The 26,269-nt window shown below is 40.3% G+C and overlaps 1 protein-coding gene across 2 annotated transcripts in view; it reads left to right on the forward strand.

Annotated features, from left to right (window-relative positions):
• Nucleotides 1–1,932: 1,932 nt before the first annotated feature.
• PRKCE (protein kinase C epsilon) overlaps nucleotides 1,933–26,269 on the forward strand; it is a 653,543-nt gene continuing 629,206 nt past the window's right edge. The window contains exon 1 of one of the 2 annotated variants that reach the window (XM_074205195.1): nucleotides 1,933–2,458. In XM_074205195.1, the coding sequence (XP_074061296.1) occupies nucleotides 2,111–2,458 (348 nt within the window). In that variant the 5' untranslated portion in view covers nucleotides 1,933–2,110. The remainder of the gene's footprint in view (nucleotides 2,459–26,269) is intronic. The other variant, XM_074205202.1, reaches the window with a different exon arrangement.

Consider the following 26,269-nt stretch of genomic DNA (forward strand, 5'->3'; position numbering starts at 1 on the left):
AATTAGCATACGGGCGGGCGCGCGCGCGCAGGCAGCCTGGCTCCCGGCCCGACTCTGCCCCGGGCGCCCGGGCTCCGGAGGCAGGACCGGGGCTGGCCGCTCGCCGGGATCCGAGCAGCAAAGATCCGGAAAATGCACCCCGGGCTGGGCGTGGGGGAGCCGCCCCGGCGCAGGCCGCCCGGGGCCGCGTTCTGTCCAGCCGCCCCGGGGCCAGGAGCGCCGCCGGCTCCCCGAGCCTGGAAGGTTGCAAACAGATACTTTGTAGCCGAACCAAACAAAGAAGCCAAGCACAACCTCCCCTCCCCCCTCCCGAGGCGCTTTCCCCGCGGTGGAGGGGAGCCCCTTGGGAGAGGCCGACCCCCTGCCCCCCATTTCTGTGCCCAGACTAAGCGAGGGGCTACCTCTTCCCGACCCTGGGTGGGCGGGGGTGGAGAGTGGAAAGGGGAGGAGGTTCCCCGAAGTCTCCAGCGCCGGATCGCTCCTCCCCAAGGAAGGGGAGTTGGGGCGGCTGGGACTTGGGGAGCGCCGCGCGGGCCCCCTCCTCCCGCCCCGCCAGCCCCGGGGCAAGCGGGACTGGCCCTCGCGGCCGCCCGCCCACTTCCCCCGCCCGCACCCACGGGGGGAAGATTTTTCCACTCTCCCTATTCCCTCCCTATCTTCTGCACACTTTTCCTCGTATTGCTCCCCCAACCGGCAAAACTTTCTATTTCCACACACATACACACACACACATACACACACAGGCGCGCGCGCACACACTCACACACATACACACACTGACGTCTTTTGCGCATTTCCTGCATTACAAACACACACACACACACAAACACACTGGAGGAGAGAGCGAGAGATCCGGAGACAGACGGCGAGGGCTGGCGGGGCGAGTGTCAGAGGCCGCGCTAGAAGCGAGGGAGGTGGGGCTTAGAGCCCGAGGCTCCCGCAGCCCCGGCCCCAGCAGCTCCTGCCGAGTCCTGGGCTAGTGCCTGCCTGGCCTGTGAGGTGGAGCCCCGGCGGCGGCGGCTGCGGCGGTGGCGGCGGCGGCGGCGGCGGCGGCTGGGGCTGCAGCTGCGGCGGCGGCAGCTTCGGCGGCGGCGGCGGCGGCGGCAACACAGACCCCCGAAGCCCGTGCGGATGTGAGGCTCTTGGCTTTTGGCGTGTCTCGAGTCCAGACTGAGGGCGAAGGAGAGCCACAAGAAGAAGGCAACGAGGGGTTGGGAGGAAACAGCGGGAGTTGTGAGTGTGTGTATTTTTGCAGGGGAGGTGTGTGCATGTGTGGTTTGGGGTTTTAAATTTTTTTTTTTCTGAAGAGGATCATTCCCTATCGACATGCATATCTCTTTATAGATAGAACATCCCTCCTTACACACACACACACACACACACACACACACACACACACACACACGCACCGCTCCTCTCCTAAAGGAGCAAAAACTGGATTTGCAAGGAGGATTCTGGTTGAATTTTATATTGCATCCCTCCTCCCCTTCCCCGTCCCTGCTCCATAGCCTTAACTCCCAAGCATCCCCCCGCCAAAGTAATCATTTCCCGGGGATTATGCTTTTGAAAGATAGGTAAGAGCTGGACACGGCGCCCCCCCCCCCCGACATTAGGAACATTAGAGGGGCGAAGGTGAGCCTCTATAGTGTGGATCTTTTTTGTCCTTTTGCTGTAGGTGCGCTGGGGAGAGAGGGGAGAGGGGTGATCTAAAGACGGACTCCCCCAGCTCTCCCTGAATCCCCATCCCTCCCCCTCTCCCTGTTTTCCGTTAGAAACCCAGCGAGGAAATACATGCACTCGCTGGGAATCGCCAGGGCCAGGGTGAAGCATTACAAGGTGTAGGTGGGGTGTAGGCGCGTGTGGGTGCGTGTGAGAGAGGGGGGGTCCGGGGGTCTGGGGGTCTGTGAGTGTAAACCTAAGAGAGGTGGGCGGGAGAGGGGGGACCCGGGCGTCCCCGTCCCTCCCGCCCCAAGAAGACCCCCCGCTGCACCAACCCCTCCTCCCAGCTCCGGGAGCTCGCGTTTATTCCCCGCGGAACTCTCGGCTTGAGTGACCCCGGCCCTGCGGCTCCCTGTCCCTGCCCCGCACCCTCACTGGCCCGCCTTCGACCATGGTAGTTTTCAATGGCCTCCTCAAGATCAAGATCTGCGAGGCCGTGAGCCTGAAACCCACAGCCTGGTCACTGCGCCATGCGGTGGGACCCCGGCCTCAGACCTTCCTCCTGGACCCTTACATCGCCCTCAACGTCGACGACTCGCGCATCGGACAGACGGCCACCAAGCAAAAGACCAACAGCCCGGCCTGGCACGATGAGTTTGTCACCGACGTGTGCAACGGGCGCAAGATTGAACTGGCCGTCTTCCACGATGCCCCCATCGGGTACGATGACTTCGTCGCCAACTGCACCATCCAGTTTGAGGAGCTGTTGCAGAACGGGAGCCGCCACTTCGAGGACTGGGTGAGACTGTCTGGGGCTGGGGTCGGGGTGGGGGGAAGCAGGAGTCCGGGCAGCGGAGGGGTGGGGTTCTGGGGGAAGTGTTGTCTTGAAGGGACAAGGTTCTTTCAAGTGGGGGTAGTTGAGGTTGCAAAGCAGTGTTCCATGGGAGTTGCACTGGGTACCCCTACCTCTATTTTTAATGGGGAGCAAAGTGAGAGGCCTGGGTCGAGGAAGCTGAACCTGGGGAAAAGGAGACAGTGGGCTCCTTTTTATGTTTCCTTATTCCTGTTTCTCTCTTCCTCCCACTCCCCCTCCGACCCCATCTCCCTACCTCCGTCTCAACTACTTCAGGTCGGGTTGATTCCCTATTCATGTCAGGAAACTCAGAGCAACTCAGGGAGCTGGAGCACTAGAGTAAAGAAACCCAAGGCTAGTCACCCAGTCGGGTCCTCGGGCTGCTTAGAGGGTTGGTGCCCTGATTCTGGGGGAGGCTTCTCACCTCTGGCAGTCCCTGGAAAATGCACGTGGCTCCACTCTTCTCCTTACCACTTAAGAGGTTATCCAGCTTGATTATTTTCATTTGCTTGAGGTCAAATAAATGCAGAGTGGGGTGGTTCAGCTTTTTCAGTAAAAACCTGCTTCTCTTTTAAAAAACTGTTTCTTGGTGGTTTGCTTATTTTCTGATATCTAGGTGTACAAATGTGATCTACTCTGTGACACCTACCTCCTCTCCCAAGTCCCTGAAACCTTAGCTGAGCCTCCTTTCAACAAACCTGAGATGCTACAGCCCACCCAGTTTCTTTCTTGCACTGCCTCTTGAGGGGGGGGGGGAATGGAAAAAATGTGGGCACTAGAGTTTCTGTGCATCTCTAGTTGAAGTCACATTGTTGCCCTATTTTATATTTTAAGGTACTGTGCAATGATACTTGTTCTAAGAGTGAGGTCTAGTTGATTGGTGAGATTGTCAAAATATTAGAATATTGGTAACAGGGCTTGTCAATGTGGTATCAGTTGAAATACATTCAACCTTGGCATTCAGAAAAGGAGGGAGAAGCAAGAACAGTTAAGCTTCTGTCAGAGAAGTATTAAATTAGAAATGCTTTTCTATGTTTTCAGATCTTTCTACTTGTTTCCAGAGAAAAAAAAGTGGGCATGGAGATTTGTTTATATTTTCCATAGTTCTGTTTTTGTTTTCCAGGGTTATCATTTATATTCTTAGCAGCAAAGGGATAGATCTCTGTTTTCCAAACCTGAATTTGGAATGTTGGTAACATTCTGAGTTTTAGATACAAAGACTTTCTTGTTTTATGATCGTTGCTCTTAGGGACCAAAAGTTGAATGTCAGTTCTGGTTAGTGCCATATCTATGTATTTTTATCCATATGTATCAGATTGAGACTCGGGGAAAAATGCGAGAGCCTTTTCTCTCTATGATCGTGAGTCTAATGTAGACTGACTGAAACCATGGTTACTGTGATGACAAGGAAGCTCCAGCAAGATTCACCAGTAAAATCTTAGGTGGAGAGCAGCTGGTACTTTGGAAAGCAGGGGATACAGATCTGGAAAAGTCATGCTAGTCCTTTCCATAGGGTTTCTCCCCACCCTCTCTTTATTCCTCTCAAGCTCACACTTAACCCTTAGTCTTGACATCATAAAAATAAACTCCATTTATTTTTCTTTGTATAAAGTGGATAACCGAAAGAATATTTGATTCCAGGAGCAGATTCTGAATCTACCAAACATGTCTTTGAATGGCTTTTTGGTGATGTGTTTTGTTTTTGCAAAGGATAGAGGGGGCTCCTCCATAAGGTAGTGCTGCCGTGTTTACAGATGAAATGGACAACACAATAGGGAGAGCGTTTACTGCTCAAAGACAAACATGGCTGCTTATGTGCAGGGGGTGGGGGGTCCTGCATGCATGGGTTCAGACCATGGCTAGAGGAAATCTGCAGTGTTGGTCTGGTGACTGTCTTCACCAACAAGTATGACTGGGAACTGTCCATGATGGAGATGTGAGAAGAGGCAGGGAGTCATGTTAAGGATCTGCAGGGGATGTTGAAGAATTCACGACCCTGTTTCCCTGGTTTTGATCCCTGGAAGGCCCAGAATTTCTTCCCTTGGAGGCGATTGCAACACTGTGTTAGAGACTTCTAAGTGCATTGTCAGTAGATGAATGCTGTTTTTCTTAAGAATTATGGCTTGGGTTCATATGGCACATTGTACTTTTCATGACTGGAAAAGAACTCATCATCTGCTCCAAACCCTTTCCTCCTTTGAACTTTTCTGTCCTCTCTGTCACCCATCTTTAATTCTTCACTCATCCTGGACCCAGATGATTCCGCAGGAAAAAATGAGGCTGGTGACTTTGCAAAGCACCACTCAGTCCACTCCCTGTTGAAGGTTCTCATCTCTGAGAATGAAGAACAATCATCATCATCCTCATTCCATACAGCCTGCATGGTACCCAATTGAAACTCTCTTATCTTCACAAAAATCTCTTCTGTATCCCTTTCTCTTCTCTCAACAGTCACCACCCTAGTATGGGCCCTTACCACTACCCTCCTGCACTACTGCAGTAGATTTCTGGTTGATCTCCTCCTCACAGTATTTTTCTTTTCCAACCATCCTCCACACAGCTGCCAAAGTGATTTTCTTAGTTATCTCTGGGTCAAATAAAAAGTCCTGTTTCACATTTAAAGTTCTTCCTAACTGACCCCTTCCTACTTTTCCAGTCTTCTTACACTTAACTCCCCTCTGAAGCCTCTGCAAACCAATTTTTTTTGGTTCTCACATAGAGTACCATCTCCCTTCTCTGTGTCTTTGTTACTGGTTTTTGCCTCTCGTCAGCTCTGTTCCTTAGATTTGTTGACTTCTTTCAAGGTCCAACTCAACTCCCACTTTCTGCCAAAATCTTTTCCCCTCACCCCAGCTGTTGGTATCTAACCTCCTCTAAATCTGCCTTTCATTTATTCTGTGTGTATCATTTATGTACCTAGTTATTTTCAGGTGGTCTCCCTAGAATATGAAGGTAGGAACCATTTTTGTTCCCCTTTCTCCCTTTTTTTTGCATCCCTACCACTTAGCAAAGTTATTGGAATATTGTAAATGTTTAAGAAATGCTAGCTGACTGATTGCTTCCTACCTTTATGAGCCATGTAGTGTAGGTTTTATATCCCATTTAAAAAAAGAATAGAGACGTTGTGATAATCATCAGATGAACCAATGTGCAAGCAAAGATGAAAACCCAGTCTCCTAGTTCCTAGTTCACTGTTCTTTTCGTTGCCCCAATCAACTTCTTGATTTGTGGGTCTTAATAAGAAGGGACCTGCTTCCTCTCCTCCAAAGGGGTCCTTCAGTGTAAAAATGGGGGTCACAGATAAGAGTGGCAATCTCAGGAAGTTATGGGGTTGATTATAACTATACTGGGTATCATCTCCTAAGACAACTGAGCTATAGTTCCAGAGGAATAGCTTCATCAGGAATAGCTGAAAAGTCCATTCTGAATAGAAGAGCTTAAAAGATCATAGGTATTAAGGGAATGGAAGGTTATAAGGGTTTATTAAATGTGTGAGCCAGGCACTATGGTAAGTGCTTTTATAAATATTATTTCATTTTATCCTCACAACAACCCTGTGATGCAAGCTCTATTACAACCCCCATTATGTGATTTGTCCTAGATCACACTGCTAATATGTGATCGAGGCTACATTTGAATTCAGGTCTTCCTGTCTCAGGTTTATCGCTCTCTTAGATCTTACAGAGAATCTAAGTCAATCCTTTCATTTTTGCAGATGAGGAAATTGAGGTTTCATCGATATTAAATGATTTATTTGAGGTCACATAACTTTTGAGTCAGAGCAGGGCTTTGGAAGGGACATTTTTTCAGCTACAGCTTAACATTTAATTTATCTCAACAAGTCTTTAGTGGGTAAGGGGAATTCTACAAAAGGAAATTAACTTTTATCTAAAGGACATACTCCTTTCCATTAAGATGGTCTTGTGTTGTTAAATTTAATTTATGTTTTTTCTCAAATCTTTCATTTAATCAGTATAAAGAACTACCAGTGTGAAAAATTCCTTGACAAGTACAGGTTACTATTAATAACTGGTAATAGCAATTTCTAGTTTTAAAAGAATTTCCTTGGTGGGAGAAAACGAGTAATGATCATTCAGTCATTGTATCTCAGAGGTGAGATTTGAACCTAGATCTGTGCTGACTCAAAGCTTCTTTCTTTAAGAACAAGATGCTTCCTTTTCTTTGCATAGATTAATTAGCCTCCACCCATTCCTTCCTCCACTCTCCTCGGTTTTTGGAAAGCATGATTAGAATAATATCATTTAATGAACATATTGGGTAAACCAGAAACCTCATGTATCCAGAGTAATTACCCATCTGGGTAAACCAGAAACCTCATGTATCCAGAGTGATCACCCATTTTTATCATTGATAACTTGTTCTCTGTGGCTTAAATCCAGTACCTCCAATCTGGTTTTTCTTCCCTCTTTACTTTCCTTCATATTATCTGACTTCACACTATCTTTCCAAAGTCTTTCCCACTGAATTCTAACATTCCATATAGGTTTGATGGACCTTTTTTACTTGTCATCATACACAGTCCCTGAAGGTCAGAGCTAAAAAGGATGTTAGAGGTTATCTAGTTGGAAAGAAGGAAACAAGCCTCTATTAGGCCCCTCCTATTTGCTAAATAATTTACAGATATGATTTCATTTGATATTAAGATAGCATCTGAGAACAGATTTGAACTCAGTTCTTCCTGACACAAGCCCTGTATCTACTGCATTACCAACTGCCTCAGATCATAGATAGAGCCCTATCTTTGGTACCTTTATTCATATTATGTCTCCTGGTCAGTATGCCAGTTTTTAAGGTTCTGTTTATTCTGTAAAACCTGCCAGAACTATTCAATAGTTCTATAGTACCACACCTTTAAGCATCTAATCATTTACTCTCTTAGAGGACTTGGCTCTGTCTTCTCTTTTCTGGACTGGGCACCTGTACTACATAATTGAATAGAATTGAATTTTAAGGAGCAACTGGAGAAGTGTTTCCCTGGTGCTCTATAAAACCCTTCCTGTCATTTGGGCTTTTCAGTCACAGTGACAAAATGAGTAGAAAACAAATGAAAAGTATCCCCATGTCTAGACTCATTCATTACATACTACTTACATACTAAGAAGTCTTCCCTGGTTGATAACACCTTGAGGAAGCTTTTACTCTGTGCCAATGAGCAAGAATTTATGAAGTGCTTGCTATTTACCAGGTACCAGAGTACTGGTAGTACTAGGCATGGGTTGATGACAAAAAAAAGTACTAAATCACTATAGCTTCTATCCTAAAAAAAAGTTTACATTCTATTGTGTGAGGTAATATGTACATAAAAATTAAATATAAAACATATACATATTTTCCTGAAAGGTCCAAAATAAAGGATAGTTTGTTAACTAGAGAGCTCAATGAGTAGGGTCAGAGTAGGATCAGGACATTAGAAGGTTGGGGATGACATGGATGTTAACATGGATGCTGTAGTGAGTGATATCATGGAAGGAAACCTTGGTCTCTAGAGCCTTCAACTCAGAATCATTGAGATTTTATATGTAAGAAATGTTGATCTGGGTCCAGATACTTGATATTTATTTGCTGTGTGTGAACTTGGGCAAATCACTTAACCCCATTGCCCCGCCCCCCACGAAATGGTTATGCCCTTTAGTGTAAGTGATGATGTTGATTTTCAATCCCAAAGTAACAGGTAAAAATCTTGGGGGCTTAGGGATGGTGGTGGTGATGTGTGGCAGGACAGATGGTGAGGACTGGGTCATACCTAATGATGAAGAGAGTACTTGATGGAATTCTGGACCCAGGTGATTATAAAGAAGTGAGGCATATTTTAGGTTCGACCCCCCTCCCACTCTAGGTCAGATTTCTTTAGCTTTCACACTCATCTAGAATTCCCATAATATTTTTTCTACTCACCATAGTGTTTACTCACATGCCACTTTAAGAATAAAGCTGCTCCTATATTATACCTATAATATAAAATATTAGCTCTCCCAGGAGGTTTAAATCTCTAGATGCCATTAAGACAATGAAAATGTTGGGAATCAGGGGGATGTGCTGTCTCTGTATGGGGATGGCACTAAAGATTGGCATGCAACCCTTTACTTGTTTTACTTCCTACCAGCGTTTGTTAAATAGGTATATCCAGAATAGAAGTTTCCTGGTATAGTGGATAGAATGTTAGATTTGGAGTCAGGAAGACCTTGTTTCAGATCCGACCTCTGAAGCCTCTTTCCCCTGCTCAGAATGTACTCCCTCCCCAACCCCCACCCCCATCCACACCCACTCTTCTGTGCTTTGAAAGCTCCTACCTCCCTTCAAGACTCAGATCAAATACTTCCTCCTTAGGACTCTAACTGATACCTGAAGATATTCATGCTCAATCCAATAAACATCAAGGGCTTATTATGTTCCAGGCCTTGTTCTAAGTGATGGGACAGTTCTAATGAAGAGAAACAACACACAAAAAGGGGCAGGAAAAGTGGGTATTTAGAGGGTACCTGCTGCAGGGATATCTTGTTCTTTGGATGTGAAATGGAATGAAATCAGTTTCTGCCTTTTTTTAAGTTCATAAAAATCTAGAATCTATTTAGTAGTGTACTTAGAATTGTTTATATCCCACCACATTAGAAAGTAAGCCCCTTGAAGGCTGGAGTCATCTTACTTTTGCATTGTAGCCCAGATGTCCAGCACATAAAGGACCTAAATAAATTCAGTTGATTACCTTTTTGATTCATTGAATTTTAGTAATTGGGTGGTACTGTGCAAATCACTTAATCTCTTTGCATTTCAAACAACTGTCTAGGATTTATCTGCTGAGTCACAAATTGAGAGATTTCTCAGGCCAGGAATTCTCCCCAGATCTTTCTGATTTCACTTCTGAATAGGCTATACCAGATGATGCTGACCTTGCCCTTACAGATTTATCATTTCATTGCAACTATAATAAGACAATAGCTATAAATAATCTAACAGCCCCTCTTCTTATTTAGATATAACTGCTTTGGCAGCAACAAGAGCCAAAAACATTCTTTTTGGAAAGCACTTGATATTTCAGCATCTAATCTCACTAAGTTCATCTAAATGAGCAGACAAAGTTTTCCAGGGTCTTACCTGTAGACAACTTCTGGAGTGAGCTTTGAATATTTTATATAAATAAATGTTATTTGCAGTAAAGCCTTCTGTGTTTCTTTGCAGAGTTCCCCTGGGTATATACAGGTTTGTTAAGTAATGATAGTCTATTATAATGCTAATCACCAGGCAGTACTTGTTTGGTGTTCAAGTTTCTGACAGTAACTCAGGTGAAATAGCCCCCCACAAGTCCGTGTTGTGCTGAAAAAAAAAATAGTAATAATATACTTAGACTGCAGCTCACCAGCCTCTACCAAATGAAAATTCTACTCTTAGAATCAGATATTAGCGATGTCTAGAAACTCAGAAAGGGGTTGAAGGTTTGGAAGGCATCCCCATATCCCAGGTCTGGGAGAAGTTTTTTAGAGCTAATACAGGTCATCTTACTTTATACAATAGGAAGGAGACTTGTGCCCTCATTAAACCAAGAAATATTATAGGTTATAAACAGAGTCAGATTCAAGCATTCTTGGATGGTGGATCTGTTAAAGGGTTATTATAGGAGAGAAGCTGCATGTTGTAGGGGATAAAAGGCTGCTCTTGGAAACAGGGAGGCTTTGAGTAAAGTTCTGTCTCTGTCGCTTTTTAGTTGAGTGACCCAGGCAAGTTATGCCTTATATAACTCTGGGTTTGCTCCTCTACTTACAAAATCACAGGTTCTTGATGTAATGTATTGAGGAAGTTGAATTACTTGGTTATATAACTTAACTGACTTCAGTTATCCTAGATCATCAATTGCTTGAGGGAAGAGAGATTGGAGACTGGGTTCAAGATTATATTGGTGTATGAACTCCAGGATGAAGAAACTCAGTGTGGCTGGGCATCTTCTCTAGAGCTGATAGCCACTGAGAGTTTGCCTGGAGCTCTGAGAGGTTGTGACTTGCCAGCATTACACAATCTCAAAGACAGGATTTGAATCCAGGTCTTTCTGGTTCCACGATGACTACTATTCTTTATTATGAACCACTCTTCTTTATTGTCTCTATTCTCTTGAGATTAGAGGAAATGCCTCAGTTATCTTTGTATCTTTTCTTGCACCTTGCTTATTGCTTAATAAATAAATGTGTGTGTGTTGAATGAATGAAAGAATGATTCAAGGAAAACCCTCTCTCATTGTCCTCATCAGATAGAATCATGGGACCATCAGGTACTGTGCAGTAGACTTATAAAATGTTATTGCTTCAAAGGACTTTAAGAATCTAGCACAATCCTCTAATTTTGCAGAAAAGGAAATGGAAATCCAAAGAGGGACACATAACATGGTACAGAAGAAAGAATACTGTCTGAATCCAAGAACCTGGGTTCAAATTCTAATTTTGTAGCTTTTCTGTATTACTACTGCTCTGGGCTTTAGTTTTCTCAACTCTAAAAGAGGTAGGAATTGACCCAGATCAGGGATGAATGATATTTAAAAATATTGTAATAACTATATTTTAGTATAATTGATTTCCTTTACAATCCTATAAATTTTATTTTATGCATTTTAAAATTATTATTCTGAGAAAGGGATCAATAGACTTTACCACATTCATGACACAAAATGGTTAAGAATTCTTAGTTTAGGCGGCTAGGTGGTGCAGTGGATAGAGCACCGGTCCTGGAGTCAAGAGTACCTGAGTTCAAATCCAGACTCAGACACTTAATAATTGCCTAGCTGTGTGGTCCTTGGGCAAGCCACTTAACCCCATTGCTTTCAAAAACTTTAAAAAAAAAAGAATTCTTAGTTTAGGTGATTTCTAAGTTTCCTTCCAACTCTATAAAAAAATCTTAAATTTTCTTACTTTTCTTACAATAACTCAGTAAAGTATAAATACTATGAAATTATCCCCATTTTTGGATGAGGAAACTGAAACTCTTCAAAGTTTAATGACTTTATCCATAGTTAAGCAGCTAATCAGAATTTTAAGTAAAATGTTAAGCCCTGATGTTAAGCCCAGAACTCTCCTGGTTTGCCTCTAGTTGCCTCTCATTGTCCTGATCTCTCTATCCCAAGAGGATGTCATAGTCTTTTTTTGAAGGACAGATATCATCATCATCATCATCATCATCATCATCATCATCATCATCATCATCATCATATGCCAAGAAACCAACACAGTCTCAGCAGCTAGACTAGAACCCACATCTCTTGATCCCTAGGACAGGAATTTTGCCCTTCAGGAAACCCAGATCTGGCACTGACTAATTGTATATCCTCAGAAAAATCATTTAACTTAGAGGCAATCTTGTGCTATGTCACTAATTAGTAGTCTCACTTAACTTCTAACATATATAAAATATGTATTGTTTCTCCCCATCTAAAATGCTGTTTCTTTAGGACAGGGACTGTGTCTTCTCTTTTTTTTTTCTCCCCTTTCTTCAAGATCTTGTATTGGATTGACACTTCCTAGATTTTCAATAAATACTTATTAGTTGATTGAATGAATAAATGACTTTCATATCATATAATACCTCTACTGTATATACCCAATTTGAGTACTGTATTATTAAATTCAGTTTTTAAAAAAAGCATTATTAACCTCCTACTATGTTCCAAGTACCTTGCTAGGTTTGCACAGATCCAGTCCCCAACATTTTATTTCCTCCTAGAGTATAAAATCCTTGATGACAGGGATTACCTTTTTTTCTCCTTTGTGTATCACTTTGTCTGACACATAGTAGGCATATTAATATTTATTGATTAGTCCAACCACTACCCTTGGGTGAGATATAATGACTGAATCTAGCAATAATTCTTATAACTAGATAGAGAATGGTTTGTAAATTAAATCTTCAGACTCATAATGCAAAGCCCATCAAGTATACTAACCAGAGATTTAGTGTTAGGAGGCCTTACAGGTTGACTAGTTCAATCCTTTCATTTATAGACAAGGAAACTGAGGACTCAGAGGAGTTCAACATCTGACTTCAGGTCACACAGATTTCAAGGAGCAGAGTCAAGGACCCCCTCAATCTACAACTTGGACTACTTCCTTCTGTACCCCTGAAAGACAGTGTCTATTTTGACTTAGAATTTGGAATCAAATGTCAGATGCTAAAGCCCATGAAATCACACCATCTGGATGGTCATCTATTCTACATTTATATTAAATTCTCAGTTGGATGTGTTTTAGTCCCTACATTAGCCTGGGGGAGGAACATGCGCGCAGTTTGTTTTTAACCACCCCCCCCCCAGTCCCCCCTCCCACATCTCACTCAGCCATTGTTCTACAGAGTCAGTATTTAGTAATTGAGTTTTTTTTTAAAAAAAAGATTACATTTTAAAATGGTGTATATCATTGAAATTCTAGGTTCCTGAGTACTTACTACATGGAGGAGACATTTCTGCTCAGTCTTGTGACTTTTCATTTGTTTTCCTCCAATGAAGTTCTTACTGCTTTTTTTTGTTAGGGTGGAAGTCATATAGGGATAATGACGCTAAAGATAGTTTTCAATGAATCACCCACCTCAAAAGACCTGCAATGTTGCCTGTCACTTTGAGAATAAAATTCAGACTTCTTAACCTGGTATTCTGAGCCCCCCAGAATCTGATTTTTGTCTACTTGACTTTGTCTTATGTTCCTAGAAGTCCCTTGCAGGCTGATTTCTTCAGTGTTCCCAAACTTATCTTGTACTTTCTTTCATCAGGGATTTTGTTTTACCTTTATAAAACTTACCTTTACACCTATTCAAATCCTTTCTTCTCTGTGAAGTTTTCCTTGACTGCACAGTGATTCTTTTCTCTGTAAATTCCTATTAGAACAACCCATATTTTAAAATGTAGGGGTGGCTAGGTGGCGCAGTGGATAAAGCACTGGCCCTGGAGTCAGGAGTACCTGGGTTCAAATCTGGTCTCGGACACTTAATAATTACCTAGCTGCGTGGCCTTGGGCAAGCCACTTAACCCCATTTGCCTTGCAAAAAACCTAAAAGAATGTAAATGTAATAAATATAATAAAATTAAATAAAATTGAATTATAATTTTTTCTTTTGTTAACTATTTCCCAATTTCAAATAAAAAACATCATTTTTTAAATTTCTGACTTCCAAATTCTCTCCCTCCTTTCCCTCTCCCTTGAAAAGGCCATAATTTAGTAGCAATTATACAAGACAACACATGTTTCTTAAACAGTAAAGGAGATACAGAAATTAAAAAAAAATAAGACAGATCCTTGCCCTAAGGGAGCTTACAGCATAATAGGAGAGAGAAGACTTTTTTTTTATAGTTGTCATCATTGTTGTTCAGATCTGTGATTTCTTCTAAGCATGGAGAACTCTGTAACTGTTAAATCTTGGAGAATTGTTATCTGGGACAAGTGAGAAAGGGCAAGAGACATGTCCAGGGTCACATAGCCAGAATGTATCCAGAAAAAGGATTTTATGGCACTTATCTCAGTATCATTATTTGGAACAATTTATTTCATATTAATTTATTGTTTTTACAACTTTAACTATGTCTTGAAGACACAAACTGTTTATCCTCCACAAATAAGGAAGCCACATTGTAAACCTTAAAATATCATATAAATGCCATTATTATCTTTATTAATAATATCATGGTAGGAAACAATGGATATGAGAACCTTCTCTATCAGTATATATCTCCTGTGACTTTTGCAGATAAATCCTGAGGAGTTGCCTGAGGCACATTGAGATTAGTGATTTGCCCAAGGTTCATAGCAAGAAAGTGTCAAAGACAATATTTGAACCCAGGAATTTTTCTCCTCTAAAAGAAATCCATCTCCAAACTTTGCTTTAAACATGTAATAATAATAATAGCCAATATTTATATGCTATATGCTTACTATGTGCCAGAGACTTTAGGAAAAAAGCACTTGAAGTGCTTTCTAGTAATATCTCATTTAATCCTCATTTTACAGATAAAGACTAAGGCAAACGGAGGTTTGTGTGTACAAACATATATATTTAAATCTGTGTATGTGTATATACACATAATATATGTTTGCATGTTGTCTCCCCCCTGCCCCCCTTTAAGTTGTAAGCTTCTTTAGTACAGGCATTGTCTTAGCACAGCCTCTGACACATCATAGGTGCTATTGTTGTTAAGTCTGACTCTCCATGACCCCATTTGGAATTTTCTTGGCAAAGATAGTGGAATTGTTTGCTATTTCTTTCTCTAGCTCTTTTTTACAAATAAAGAAACTAAAGCAAACAGAGTTAAGTGACTTGCCCAGGACCACATAGCTAGTAATCATCTGAGGTGGGATTTGAAATTAAGTCCTTAAAAAAAAAAGAAATCAAGTCCATCTGATTTCAGGACCAGTACTCCTGTACTAAGTGTAATATTTCTTGAATTTAATATCATATTCCTTTTATTGAACAGAATCGGGTATTTTTTTTTTATTTTTAGGTTTTTGCAAGGCAAATAGGGTTAAATGGCTTGCCCAAGGCATTTTGAGAAGGTCTTTTTTATCTGCAGTTTACAGACAGGGAAGCTGAGGCAAAGGAATTGATTTATATGTCAAATGACAGACAAATTTAGGACTCTGATTTCCCATGCTTCCTTCTGAACCCTTGAAATCAAACTGTATTTGGATCTCATCAGAATATCTGCCTTAGTTTCTTCCATCATCTAGATTTCCTCACTTTTACATCCCCTTCCCCAGTCTTCACCCCCAATTACCCTGCATTTATTTTGTACATACATACATATATGTGTATAGGAATATAATTGTTTTCCCCTTCATATGAAAATTCTTTGAGAAAAGGAATTATTTATTAAGTAGGAGCTTAATAAACAATTGTCGATTGATTAAGATTAATATAACAAGTGAGAGTTATAAAGCTTCTTAGCCAAGAAATTCTTACCTCCAGACCCCCAAGTAGAGCTCAACCTCTCTTCCCTTCCACTTCCTTATCCTGGTCTCCTTCACCTCCCCAGTTTATCATTGTTTATTGAATTGACTATGCACAGAACACCATAAGGCAAACTATTTTAAGGGGTAAGGGGGAGGAAGGCAGATAAGACAGTGATTCTGAAACTAGCAGGAAAATGGTGTCATGTGGCTGTCACCTTGTGGAGCAGAGCCAGGCTCAGCAGTTTTTTTCCTGAAGGTTCCTCCGCAGGACATATTTATTCACCATCCAGAGAGCCAGATTCTAGATTTTTCTGGGGTTTCTGGGATTTCCTTTTAGAGGAGGAAATTAGGAAGATTGATTAAGATCCCTTGGATGTTGGGCCATGAGGTAGTGATCAGAAGCCAGAGGAATGCAGAGGGCTGTGTTAATTGGACTAATTCGGTGCGGGTAGTATTTCTGGGTACCTTTTATATCCCTAAGGTAGCCAGAGCCTATGGAGGAAATAGGGGAAGAAGGCATAGTACCTGATGTCTAGGAATATAACATACATACATGAAATGGAGAACAATGTACAAGAGATTAAAATCAAGGACCAGCTGAAATATGATTTGGAGCTGTCATGGATGTTTCATCCAAGTGGGCCTCACTGCCTGGCTCAGCTCAGAAGCTGTTTCCCAGTGAACAGGCCCACCCACCTACAGACAGACAGAGGCCGAGATGGGAGAGCCTACACTCTGTGTGTTTGTGTGTATATAAATGTTTTGTGTGTGGAGGAGATAGAATTTGAGTCATGTAAGTACGATGTTCTTTCAGGATTTTAAATGGATTAATATTTCTGTATTTCTGTGGTATGTTTGTGTGCATTTTTACTTAATCCAACTCTATGTTTCTGTGTGTGTGTGTGTGTGTGTGTGTGTGTGCGTGTGTGACAAATGGTTTTGCAGGAGAAGAACCTTTTGGTTTTGAAGAAATAATAATAATTCACATATGTATAACAGTTTATGCACTTTCCTCATAACAATCTTGGAAGGTAAATTGTGCAATTTTTTTGGGTTATTTTGCTTGTTTGTTTGTGGTGGAATGCAAGTTGAGAACTCCCTCTGATAATTAGCAATTGAGAGATTTAGAGAGATGCTGCTGGATCATAAGAAGTCAAGGAACTTTCCTAGAATCTCAGATTTAATGTATATAGCACAGGCAAGACTTGAACTCAGGTCTTCCAAGCTCCAAGGCTTCTCTATCCACCCTACTGGCTGCCTCTAAGGGATTATTATTATTATTATCTCATTTGATAGATAAGAAAACTGAGGTTCAGAGAGATTCAATCACTTGCCTACTACCACATAAATAGAAAGTGGGAGAGGATGGACCCAAACCCAGGTCTAGGGCTCTGTTCACTCTACCATGTCATGACTCCTTAAAGATTTTCAATCCCAGTGCCTGGCTCATATCAGGTACTGCTAAAGGCTTGTTGATTGATTGATGGATGTGGTTCACAGCATTGAATGATCATTTATGCCATTGAATGATGATGACACATATAACATTTTATACTTAAAATAATCTTCCCTCCCCCATCCCATTTGATGATGACACCTTGATATGGCGATAGAACAGTTAATATTATCCCCACTTGGCAGATGAAGGAACTGAGACTTAAAAGAACAAGGAAGCCACTTGGTAAAGAACTCAGGTCCCCCTAAATTTTAGTCTAGTGCAGTGTTTCTTAACATGTGCCTTTTTCTGTATCTGTCATCACCATCAGTGGTTTTCAGGACCTCTCATGGAATGTTTTATAAAAATAGCATCTTTTAAAAATTAATCTTTTCTATAGGCCTGCTTGATTTGTAATTTGCATTATGGGATCTAAGAGATCACTTCACTAATTCATTGGCTTGTTACAATTATATTTTGTACCACATATTTAAATCGATCTTGATAAACCTTAGTTCCTGGAGTCTTTCATGAGAGACTCTCAAGTTGTCTTGGGAGGACAACTGCTTTACCCCTTTATTTTTGCTACTCTACTTTCATTTCTTGGCAATTTTCTGTGTGTGTGTGTGTGTGTAGCAAACCTGGAAATTTTTGACCTGCTCCACCATCTTCCCAGAATGCTTTATCTTGAAAGTAATTTCAATGAAATTAAGTACAAGTTTTTATTAAATATTTCCTATTTGCCTAAAAAAAAGGGGGGGACGGCTAGGTGGTGCAGTGGATAAAGCACCGGTCCTGGAGTCAGGAGTACCTGGGTTCAAATCTGGTCTCAAACACTTGATAATTACCTGTGTGGCCTTGGGCAAGCCACTTAACCCCATTTGCCTTGCAAAAACCTAAAAAAAAAATATTTCCTATTTGCCAGGTGCTAGAGAGAAGAAAAAAAATGGACCTGGCCCACAAGGACTTTACATTCTTGGCAAGGGGGAAAAAAGAAGGACCACAGGATGACTACATATGCATAAATAAATACAAAATATACACAAATTAATTTCCTGAGTCAGGAGAATGACTACCAGGATAATCAGGAAAGCTCTTTTGTAGAATTTGGGGCTTGAGACCTGAAGGATATTGGGAATAACTAGAAGTGGAAATAAAAAAGGAGAGCATTCTAAGCAGGGATAACTGAGGCAGAGACATAGAGGTAAGAAAGAATATTGTGCAAAGAATACATTTTTGTGGTGAGAAAAATTAATATGAAATCTGTTTAAAAAAGAAAGGCTGGAACCAGATTATGATGGGCTTTTAATGTTAATCAAGAATTTGACCTAGCATTTATTTAGGAAGTAATAGGAAGCCACCAAATCTTTTTGAGCAAAGAAGTGACTTGAGCAGGTCTGAATTTTAGGGATATCAGTTTGGTGGCTATGTGGAAAATTGTTTGAGGGAAGACAGGAGACCAATTATTTACTCCTGTACTGTACTAGGTAAGAAGTGATAAAAACCTGAATTCTGATGGTGGCTTCTGTGAGTTGAGAGGATGAACATGAGAGATATTAACTGATGTTACTTTAGTATAGCAGGTACTTAATCAATGCTTGTGGATTCGATTGGATTGATAAATAAAACTACTAAGTGATTGCTATTATAAGAATTTTCATTTTTGTCACTTGGCAAATAAGAGTTGGGTGGGAAAGATATCCACTGTAAATTTTTTTTCTTTATTGAATAATTTGAAAACGCAAAGAGATGGGGAAACTATTTGAGAAATATGACCTGCACAGCTGCATAGTTAGCAGTAGTTTCACAGCTACAACCCAGATCTCCCAACTCCCAGCCTGATGGTCTTTTGATTCACCATATGGTCTTAACTTATAGCTATCAAGTTATCAGTCTATTTGTGGTAGAAAAACACTGGATTTGGGGTCAAAACACTCTCTGTGAGTCTTACTCAGCAGTTTACCATTTGTGGAACTTTGGAAGTATCAAATAATCTCTTAGAGACTCAGTTTCTTCACTGTAATGTGGGAATATTGATGTATACATCTTACAATTCACAGGGAAGAACTAATGAGATAAATAAGTAAAATAAGCCAACAAATATTAAGTACCTACTATAAGTAATAAGCAATGTGCTAAGTTCTGGGGATACTAAAAGAAGCAAAAGACATCTGCCCTCAAGGTGATAAGAATCTAATGGGGTAAAGCATTACAAATGTGAACTATTATTATTCATCCATCCATCCATCTACTCTATTTTCCTCCCTCCTTATGGTTTGCATCATGTGATTAGAACCAGTTGTAAAAGGGTAATTAGAATTAATTTGACTCCTGTTTCTGATTCCATAGCTTGGATAGGGGGAGATCCAGGCAGAATTCAGGCAGATGAGTATTGCTAAGATATAATTTTTTTTGAACTGATAAAGTTAGTGCTTTTTATATGTAGGTGATAGATATGCTTGCATATCTATCACTTAAGGGTTGGTTTATATATTTACCAGGTAGAGGAAGGAACCTTTGATACAGGAGGGAAAGACCTGCTGATGATTCAGAAAAATGCCTTGATTCTAGATGGCCTTATGGAAAAATAATTGACATGAGTTTCCCTCCTTGTTTCCTTCCCAGCTAGAATTGCTAAGACTGAAATTCTAATGGAGGGGTCAAATTCATTGTTATTCACCCATAGGTATTCATTAGTAAAGGAAGGAAAAGATCTTCTTTTAATGGGAGAATACTTTAGTTCAAACAAATGTTTGGAGTTGATGATGAGAATAGCAACAGGATCCAAATGAGAGGAACTTGCTGACTGATCTTTCCTAAGTCTATTCATGCTCTGGATGTAGCTGGTGACATATTTATAAACAACAAAATGCTCTAGTTCCAAAGACTAGTTTACAGAGGATTATATGAAATAAGATTCAAGGTTTACACATTACTATGATAGGCTGAATGTAGGCAAAATGGATTATCTCCTTTTTGGAAGCAAATTTGCACTTATAATTAAAACAAACAAAACAAAAATAGGCCCTCTCTTTTCTTTTCTCCCTCCTCATACCTATTGAGATTCCCATTTCATTTACTCTTATTCATTATTAAAAGTTTAAAGAAAACTTTTGTATCAAGATAATTATAAAGATGTGATATGATTACCTCTGAGAACCTCTGCAAAATATGAATTTTGAATTCAGTGACTCTTGGCTTTCCCATCACCATCATCTTCTGTTATCTCTGCAAGGAACTAGTGCTCTCATTTTCCACTTGACTGTGATCTTAGAGTATCTTTGATTAAGGGATAAAAAAACTATGATTAGCATTTTTTACATCAGATTCTTAGGTACTGAATATGTTCCCTCTCTGGGAGGATTTGTATTTTTAAGGAAACCTGGAGAAGGATAAGTCTTCATCAAAAAGAATGAATCCTTTTATGTTTGAGAAATTTGGGATACCAGTTATCTCATGTGTGTGTGTGGGGGGGCAGAGTTAAGTTTGAGCAGGTGGAATCCCTTAAAATACCTTTTCAGAACTTGATGGCTACTTTAATAAAACTGTGCTTTCATCTTGAGGTCCAAGACCATGCCATGACATTCAAATAGTAGACTTGAATCTTATGGCTTCATTAGTTGATATGGAATAATAGAATTGGAAGTGTCTTAGAAAATGGTTCTATTTCTCACTTGGCAAATGAGGAATCTGAAGACTAAAGAGGGTAGATTGATGACTAGTTTATAGTTACAGAGCTAATAATGATCTGAACCAGGGTAGGTTTCCAAAGAATTTAGCAATGACCTCCTATTTCTTAGGACCTTGACATCATAGATTCAAAACTGGGAGAAACAATTTCTTTTTAAAAACTTAATTTAATTTTTTATTTATAAAAAAGATATATCTTCTCTACCTTTACCCAACTGGAAAATAAAGAAAAAACAAAACCCAGGTAATTAACTTAGTCAAGCAAAACAAATTTTCACATTGGTCATGTCAAAAAAAAGTCATCATTTGTATCCTAAATCCATTACCTCTCTGTTGGCAGTGGACAGCATGCCACATATTCAAGCTCTTGGAATCATAGTTGATCATTGCACTGATGAGAGTTAAGTCTTTCAGTGTTGTTTCACTTGACAGTGGTGGTGTTATGGTGTAAATTGCTCTCCTAGTTCTGCTGTCTTCACTCTACATCAGTTCCTACAAGTTCTGCTAAGTTTTTCTGAAACATCCCCATCATCATTTCTTTCTCTTTTAAAATTAATTTTAATTATTTTTCCAGTTACATGCAAAGGTAGTTTTTAACATTCATCCTTTTACAAGCTTTTGAATTCCATATTTTTCTACAAACTTCTCTTCCCTCCCCCCCTCCCTGAGGCATCAAACTATCTGATATGAGTTGTATATGTACCATTGTGTTTAAGATATTTTCATATTACTCATGTTGTAAGAGAAGAATTATGACTGAGGGGGTAAGAATCATGAGAAAGAAATAAAAAGCATAAAAGAAATTTCAAGATTGAACATAGCGTGCTATGCTCTGCATTCAGACTCCATAGTTGTTTTTTTTTTTTCTGGTAGTGGATGACATTTTCTTTCAGGATTGTCCTTTATCACTGAACTGCTGATAGGAGCATAGGATCATAGTTGATCATCTCACAGTGTTGCTTTTAATGTGTATAATATTCTCCTGGTTCTGCTGTCTTTACTCAGCATCAGTTCATGCAAGTCTTTCTGGGCTTTTCTAATGAGCTGCTCATGATTTCTCTTCCTTTTCTTTTTTAAAAAATTTTGTTTTATTTTTCCAATTGCATGCAAAGATAGTTTTCAACATTCATCCATTTGCAAGTTCATGAGTTCCTCATTTTTCTACAACTCTCCCTTCCCTTCCCTTCCCCCTCTCCAGGGTGGCAAACAATCTTCTGAAAGTTGTATATGTACAATTGTATTTAACATTTTCCGTATTAATCCTGATGTGAAAGAGGAATTAGAACTAAGGGGGAAAATACCATGAGTTAAAAAGAGAAAGCATTATATACTTTGCTCTGCATTCAGACTCTATATTACTATAGTTTTTTCCCTCTGAACCCATCTTTATTTCCTAAGTCACTATAGTATTCTGTCACATTCATGTAGCAGAACTTGTTCAGTCATTCTCTAATTGAGGGACATCTCCTTAGTTTTCACTTCTTCACTACCACATTAAAGCTATTGTAAATATTTTCATTCATCTGGGTCCTTTTCCTTTTTCTTTGATCTCTTTGGGAGTATGGACTTAGCAGTGGTATTGCTGGATCAAAGATTCATAACTTTTTGAGTATAGTTCCAAATTACTTTCCAGAATGACTGGATAGGTTTACAGTTCTACTAACAATACATGAATGTTCTGTTTCCCACAGCTCCATCGATATGGGTCATGTTCCATTTTTGTCAGTGTTACCAATCTGATAGGTACAAGATAGAGTCTCAGATTACTTTAATTTACATTTCTCTGATTATTAGTGATTAGAGCATTTTTTTTCACTTGACTATTGATATACTGCCCCCCCCCCTGAAAATTGCCTATTTCTATCATGTGACCATTTATCAGTCAGGGAATGCCTAAGTATATCTAGCCAAGTGATGGTCTAGCAATCATTTTCTATACCACTAAAAATTCAGTTCACCGATTCTTAGGGAGCTTTCAAGTATAACTCAAAACTCCAACTGGAAGCTGGGAAGGCAAAAACTGACCAGTTTCTTTTTGGAAAGGCACCTACAAAAGTAGGAGGAGGTAGGAAAAGAGATTATGATGAGATATGGTTGAGGAACAATTTTTTACCCCCTGACAAAAAATGTAGCTAGCATCACTTCTATCTCCAACATCAAAGTTTTGGCATTGTGAGATATCATGAGGTACATTTCACTTAGGCAGTAAGCATTTATTAAGTGCTTACTATATGTCTAATACAGTGGTAAGTGATGGGGATATAAAAAGAGACAATGGATAATCCCTACCCTCAAGTGGCTCACAATCTAAAGGCAGAGACAACAACCAACCAATTATGTACAAACAAAGCATATTCAGGATAAATAGGAAATAAGAGAGGGAAGGCACTAGAGTTAAATGGAGTTGGGGAAGACTTCCTATATAAAAGCTGTGATGTTAATTGACACTTAAAGAAAACCAGGAGGCAAAGAGGAGGAGTGAGAGAGTATTCTAGGTATATATTAGAACAGCTAGAAAAAATACTCAGTGCTGAGGGATGGAGGGTCTTGTTTGTGGAACAGGAAGGAAGTCAATGCCACTAGATGAAAGACTATATGGCAGGCAGGGTTAAGTTGCATATCAATCAGTCACTCATACAGTCGAGCTTTTATTCATACCTGCAGTGTGCCTGGCCTCTTTGGGAGCCTCATTGGGAAGTACTGCATTGGGAATATCAGCCATAGTTGCTGTCATTGTTTACAATATTTTTTCTTCCTTTTTTTAAAAAGAAATTTATTTATTTTTTTAACTTTCATTCAAAGATAGTTTTCAACATTCATTTTTTGGGTAAGATTTTGAGTTCCACATTTTTCTCCTTCCCGCCCTTATGGCCTGGTCTTGCCTTCTTCCCCAAACTGAGTAGATAAACAATTTTGGGGGGACCTGGATGAAGATAGATTTAGAAAGTGATTAATCCATTCAATTTTGATCAATGTATAGCATGGAAACAATGTAAAGACTATAAGACTGCCTTCTGTGGGGGGGGTAGGGAAGCGAGATTGGGGAAAAAATTGTAAAATTCAATTTAAAAAAATTTTTAAATGTACAGCTGAATTTTACAAAGACTTGAGAATTAAAAAATTATCTATGAACAAAAAAAGAAAGTGATTAATCTATTAGCTGTGTGACCAATGACCATGTCACAAAGTCTTGAAGCTGCAATGTGCTGAGAATAATAATAATAATAATAATTAATAATAATAATAATAATAATAATAATACCACCTACTGCACACGTGTATTGTAATGATGAAATGAGAGAAGGCTTATAAAGCATTTCCCAAACCTTGAAATAAGTTTTAAGTGTGAGCTTCTATGAAAAGATTTTGTGCTTGAATTATCCCTGTGATTGCTTCCAGCTCTACGTTTCTATTTCTCTTTGCCCCTTGTAGACACGGTTTGCCTCAACTTGACTGAGTTGAGATCCTCCCCTTGCTTCCCCCCTGGGAAGGGAAGACATTGGGGCTGATGGACAGTGCAGCATGCATATAGCTGAATTGTCTTGGACATGGATATGTTTCCTGTGCAGGCAGGCAGTGACCCAAGGCTAATGAGAGGAGGAGCAGATTGTATGAACTGGATGAATACTTGGTAATACTCCACAGACACATTTTTATAAAGACAGTTGTGCTATAAAAGTCATATGTAACCTTCCTCTTCTCTCCTCCACCCCCAACTCGTAAAAGTACCTAAAGTAAATTTGCTACTTAGCAAGGTTTAAAAAATGAGACTAAAGGGAAAATACCTTCTGTCATTTTTTCATACTCCTGATCAGTCAGGCAAATAGACTAATTTTGTTCCCTACCCTGTTTGACCCACATCCTCAGCTCAATCAATCATCTGAGTACTCTGGTGGAGTAAGGATCATGTCAACGTGAGACCCCCTTTTCCTTCTATCCAGTCTTTTGTACCTTAGCACATTCGAGAAATCTATTTCTATTGTTCCTTGGAAAACAAATTCACTGTCATTTTCCCTTTTAAGACTGGAATGAATATAGATGAATCATTACGGCTGCATTGAACAAATTCTTTTGAATATTGGTTAATTTGAAACCAGTAGGACAAGTTTTTGAAGGCTCTGTGGTTTGGGGAAGCTGGGAGGTACATTTTTCAGGTTATTAAACCCTCCCTCCCCACTACTACCATTTACCCATAGATGGCATAAATATTTTCTGCCAGGTCTTTTAGGAGAACAAGTGAAGGCAAGGCAAGGTGGAGGTTATTCCAGTGTCCAGAGGGTTCTGCTGTCACCCAGGCTCACCCAGAATTCTCAGTTGTTCTCTTAAGGAGATGAGTCAGGGTTCTGGTTTGCGGTACCTCTGGGAGATGATAACTGAGCTCATGAGAGAATCTCCATTGATCAGAGTAGCCGTACTCTTTCTAGGCTGGGGTTATGGAGAGATTGTTATTGAGTTTAAATGGCACTGTCAGTGGGCAATGACCTTCAATTATGGACCTGGATACAGTGCCTAATTATATAGTGCTGGAGGGGGCACCCTCAGAGGGGTTCAGAGGGTCTCAAAGGAGTCCATTGGAGTGCATCATTTTTAAAGTTAAGAAAAAGTCACCAGGTCTTTTGGTAGATCTGTATGCTTTCTTCTCCATTGTTTCATTCCTCCTCCCCTTCCCTGCCCCCAAATAGCTTCCCATTCCCAATCTCCTCACCCCTTGTTTTTTTTTTTCTTTCAGGGGTGGGAGGGATTTATGCCTTAGTGACTTTGGGCTATAGGACACAGGGTTCCTTCAAACCTTCCCATCAATCCACTCCCAGAAAATTCTTTCCATAAGGGCAAGCCATATAATGATGGAGTATCATGCCACAAAGGGATTTTAAAAATAAAGCAATTACAATAAAATATTTCAATGAATTTCTTAAATAATGCTAAAAGGATTGTTTTTTTTTTGAGGCCATCAGTGTTAAGAGACTTGCCAAGGATCACAAAGCTTCTAAGTGTCTGAGGCTAGATTTGAACCCAGGTTCAGGTCCGGTGCTCTATCCACTGTGTCACCTAGCTGTTCCAAAGGTTTGATTTAATACAAGGCTGTGAGAAGCATCAATGAGGGTTGTTTGTATGTGCATATGTTATACATATTAAACTTTATTTCATATATATATATAAATATATATATATATATATATATTAGTGTGAGTTTTCCACAAAGGAGTCAGAAGCAGCAATACTGAGACATCCTAAAGGTCTCATTGAAGAAGTTTAGAATTGATTGTACAGCATGGGAGCCCTTGGCACAGGACTGCCCAGCGTGGTGTGCCCTCATCAGCTGCACTCTATGAGGAAGGCAGAATGGAAGCAGCTTGAAGGAAACTTGACATACCTCAGTTTACAGTACCCACCCCAGGTCTTCACATGGACTATTTGTGTCCAACTTGTGGTAGAGCATCCCATCCTCTTATTGGTCTGATCAGCCACAGTTGGGCACACTGTAATTTGTCTCAAATATAGTTGATGTCATTTTGGTTTTCACTGACAACGAAGGACAAGAGCCAGACTGATATAACAGTGTGTGCTGGTAAATAGTTAAGAACAGATTTTCTTAGGGGTAAAAATATACCTGACATACTTTTAAGTTTAATCTGTATTATTGACATTTTCTCCACCATTTTGATAAGTCTGCTGTTCAGTCATGTCTTACTCTTCATGATG

This window comes from Macrotis lagotis, chromosome 1, assembly GCF_037893015.1.
Source record: "Macrotis lagotis isolate mMagLag1 chromosome 1, bilby.v1.9.chrom.fasta, whole genome shotgun sequence".
NCBI lineage: Eukaryota > Metazoa > Chordata > Mammalia > Peramelemorphia > Peramelidae > Macrotis > Macrotis lagotis.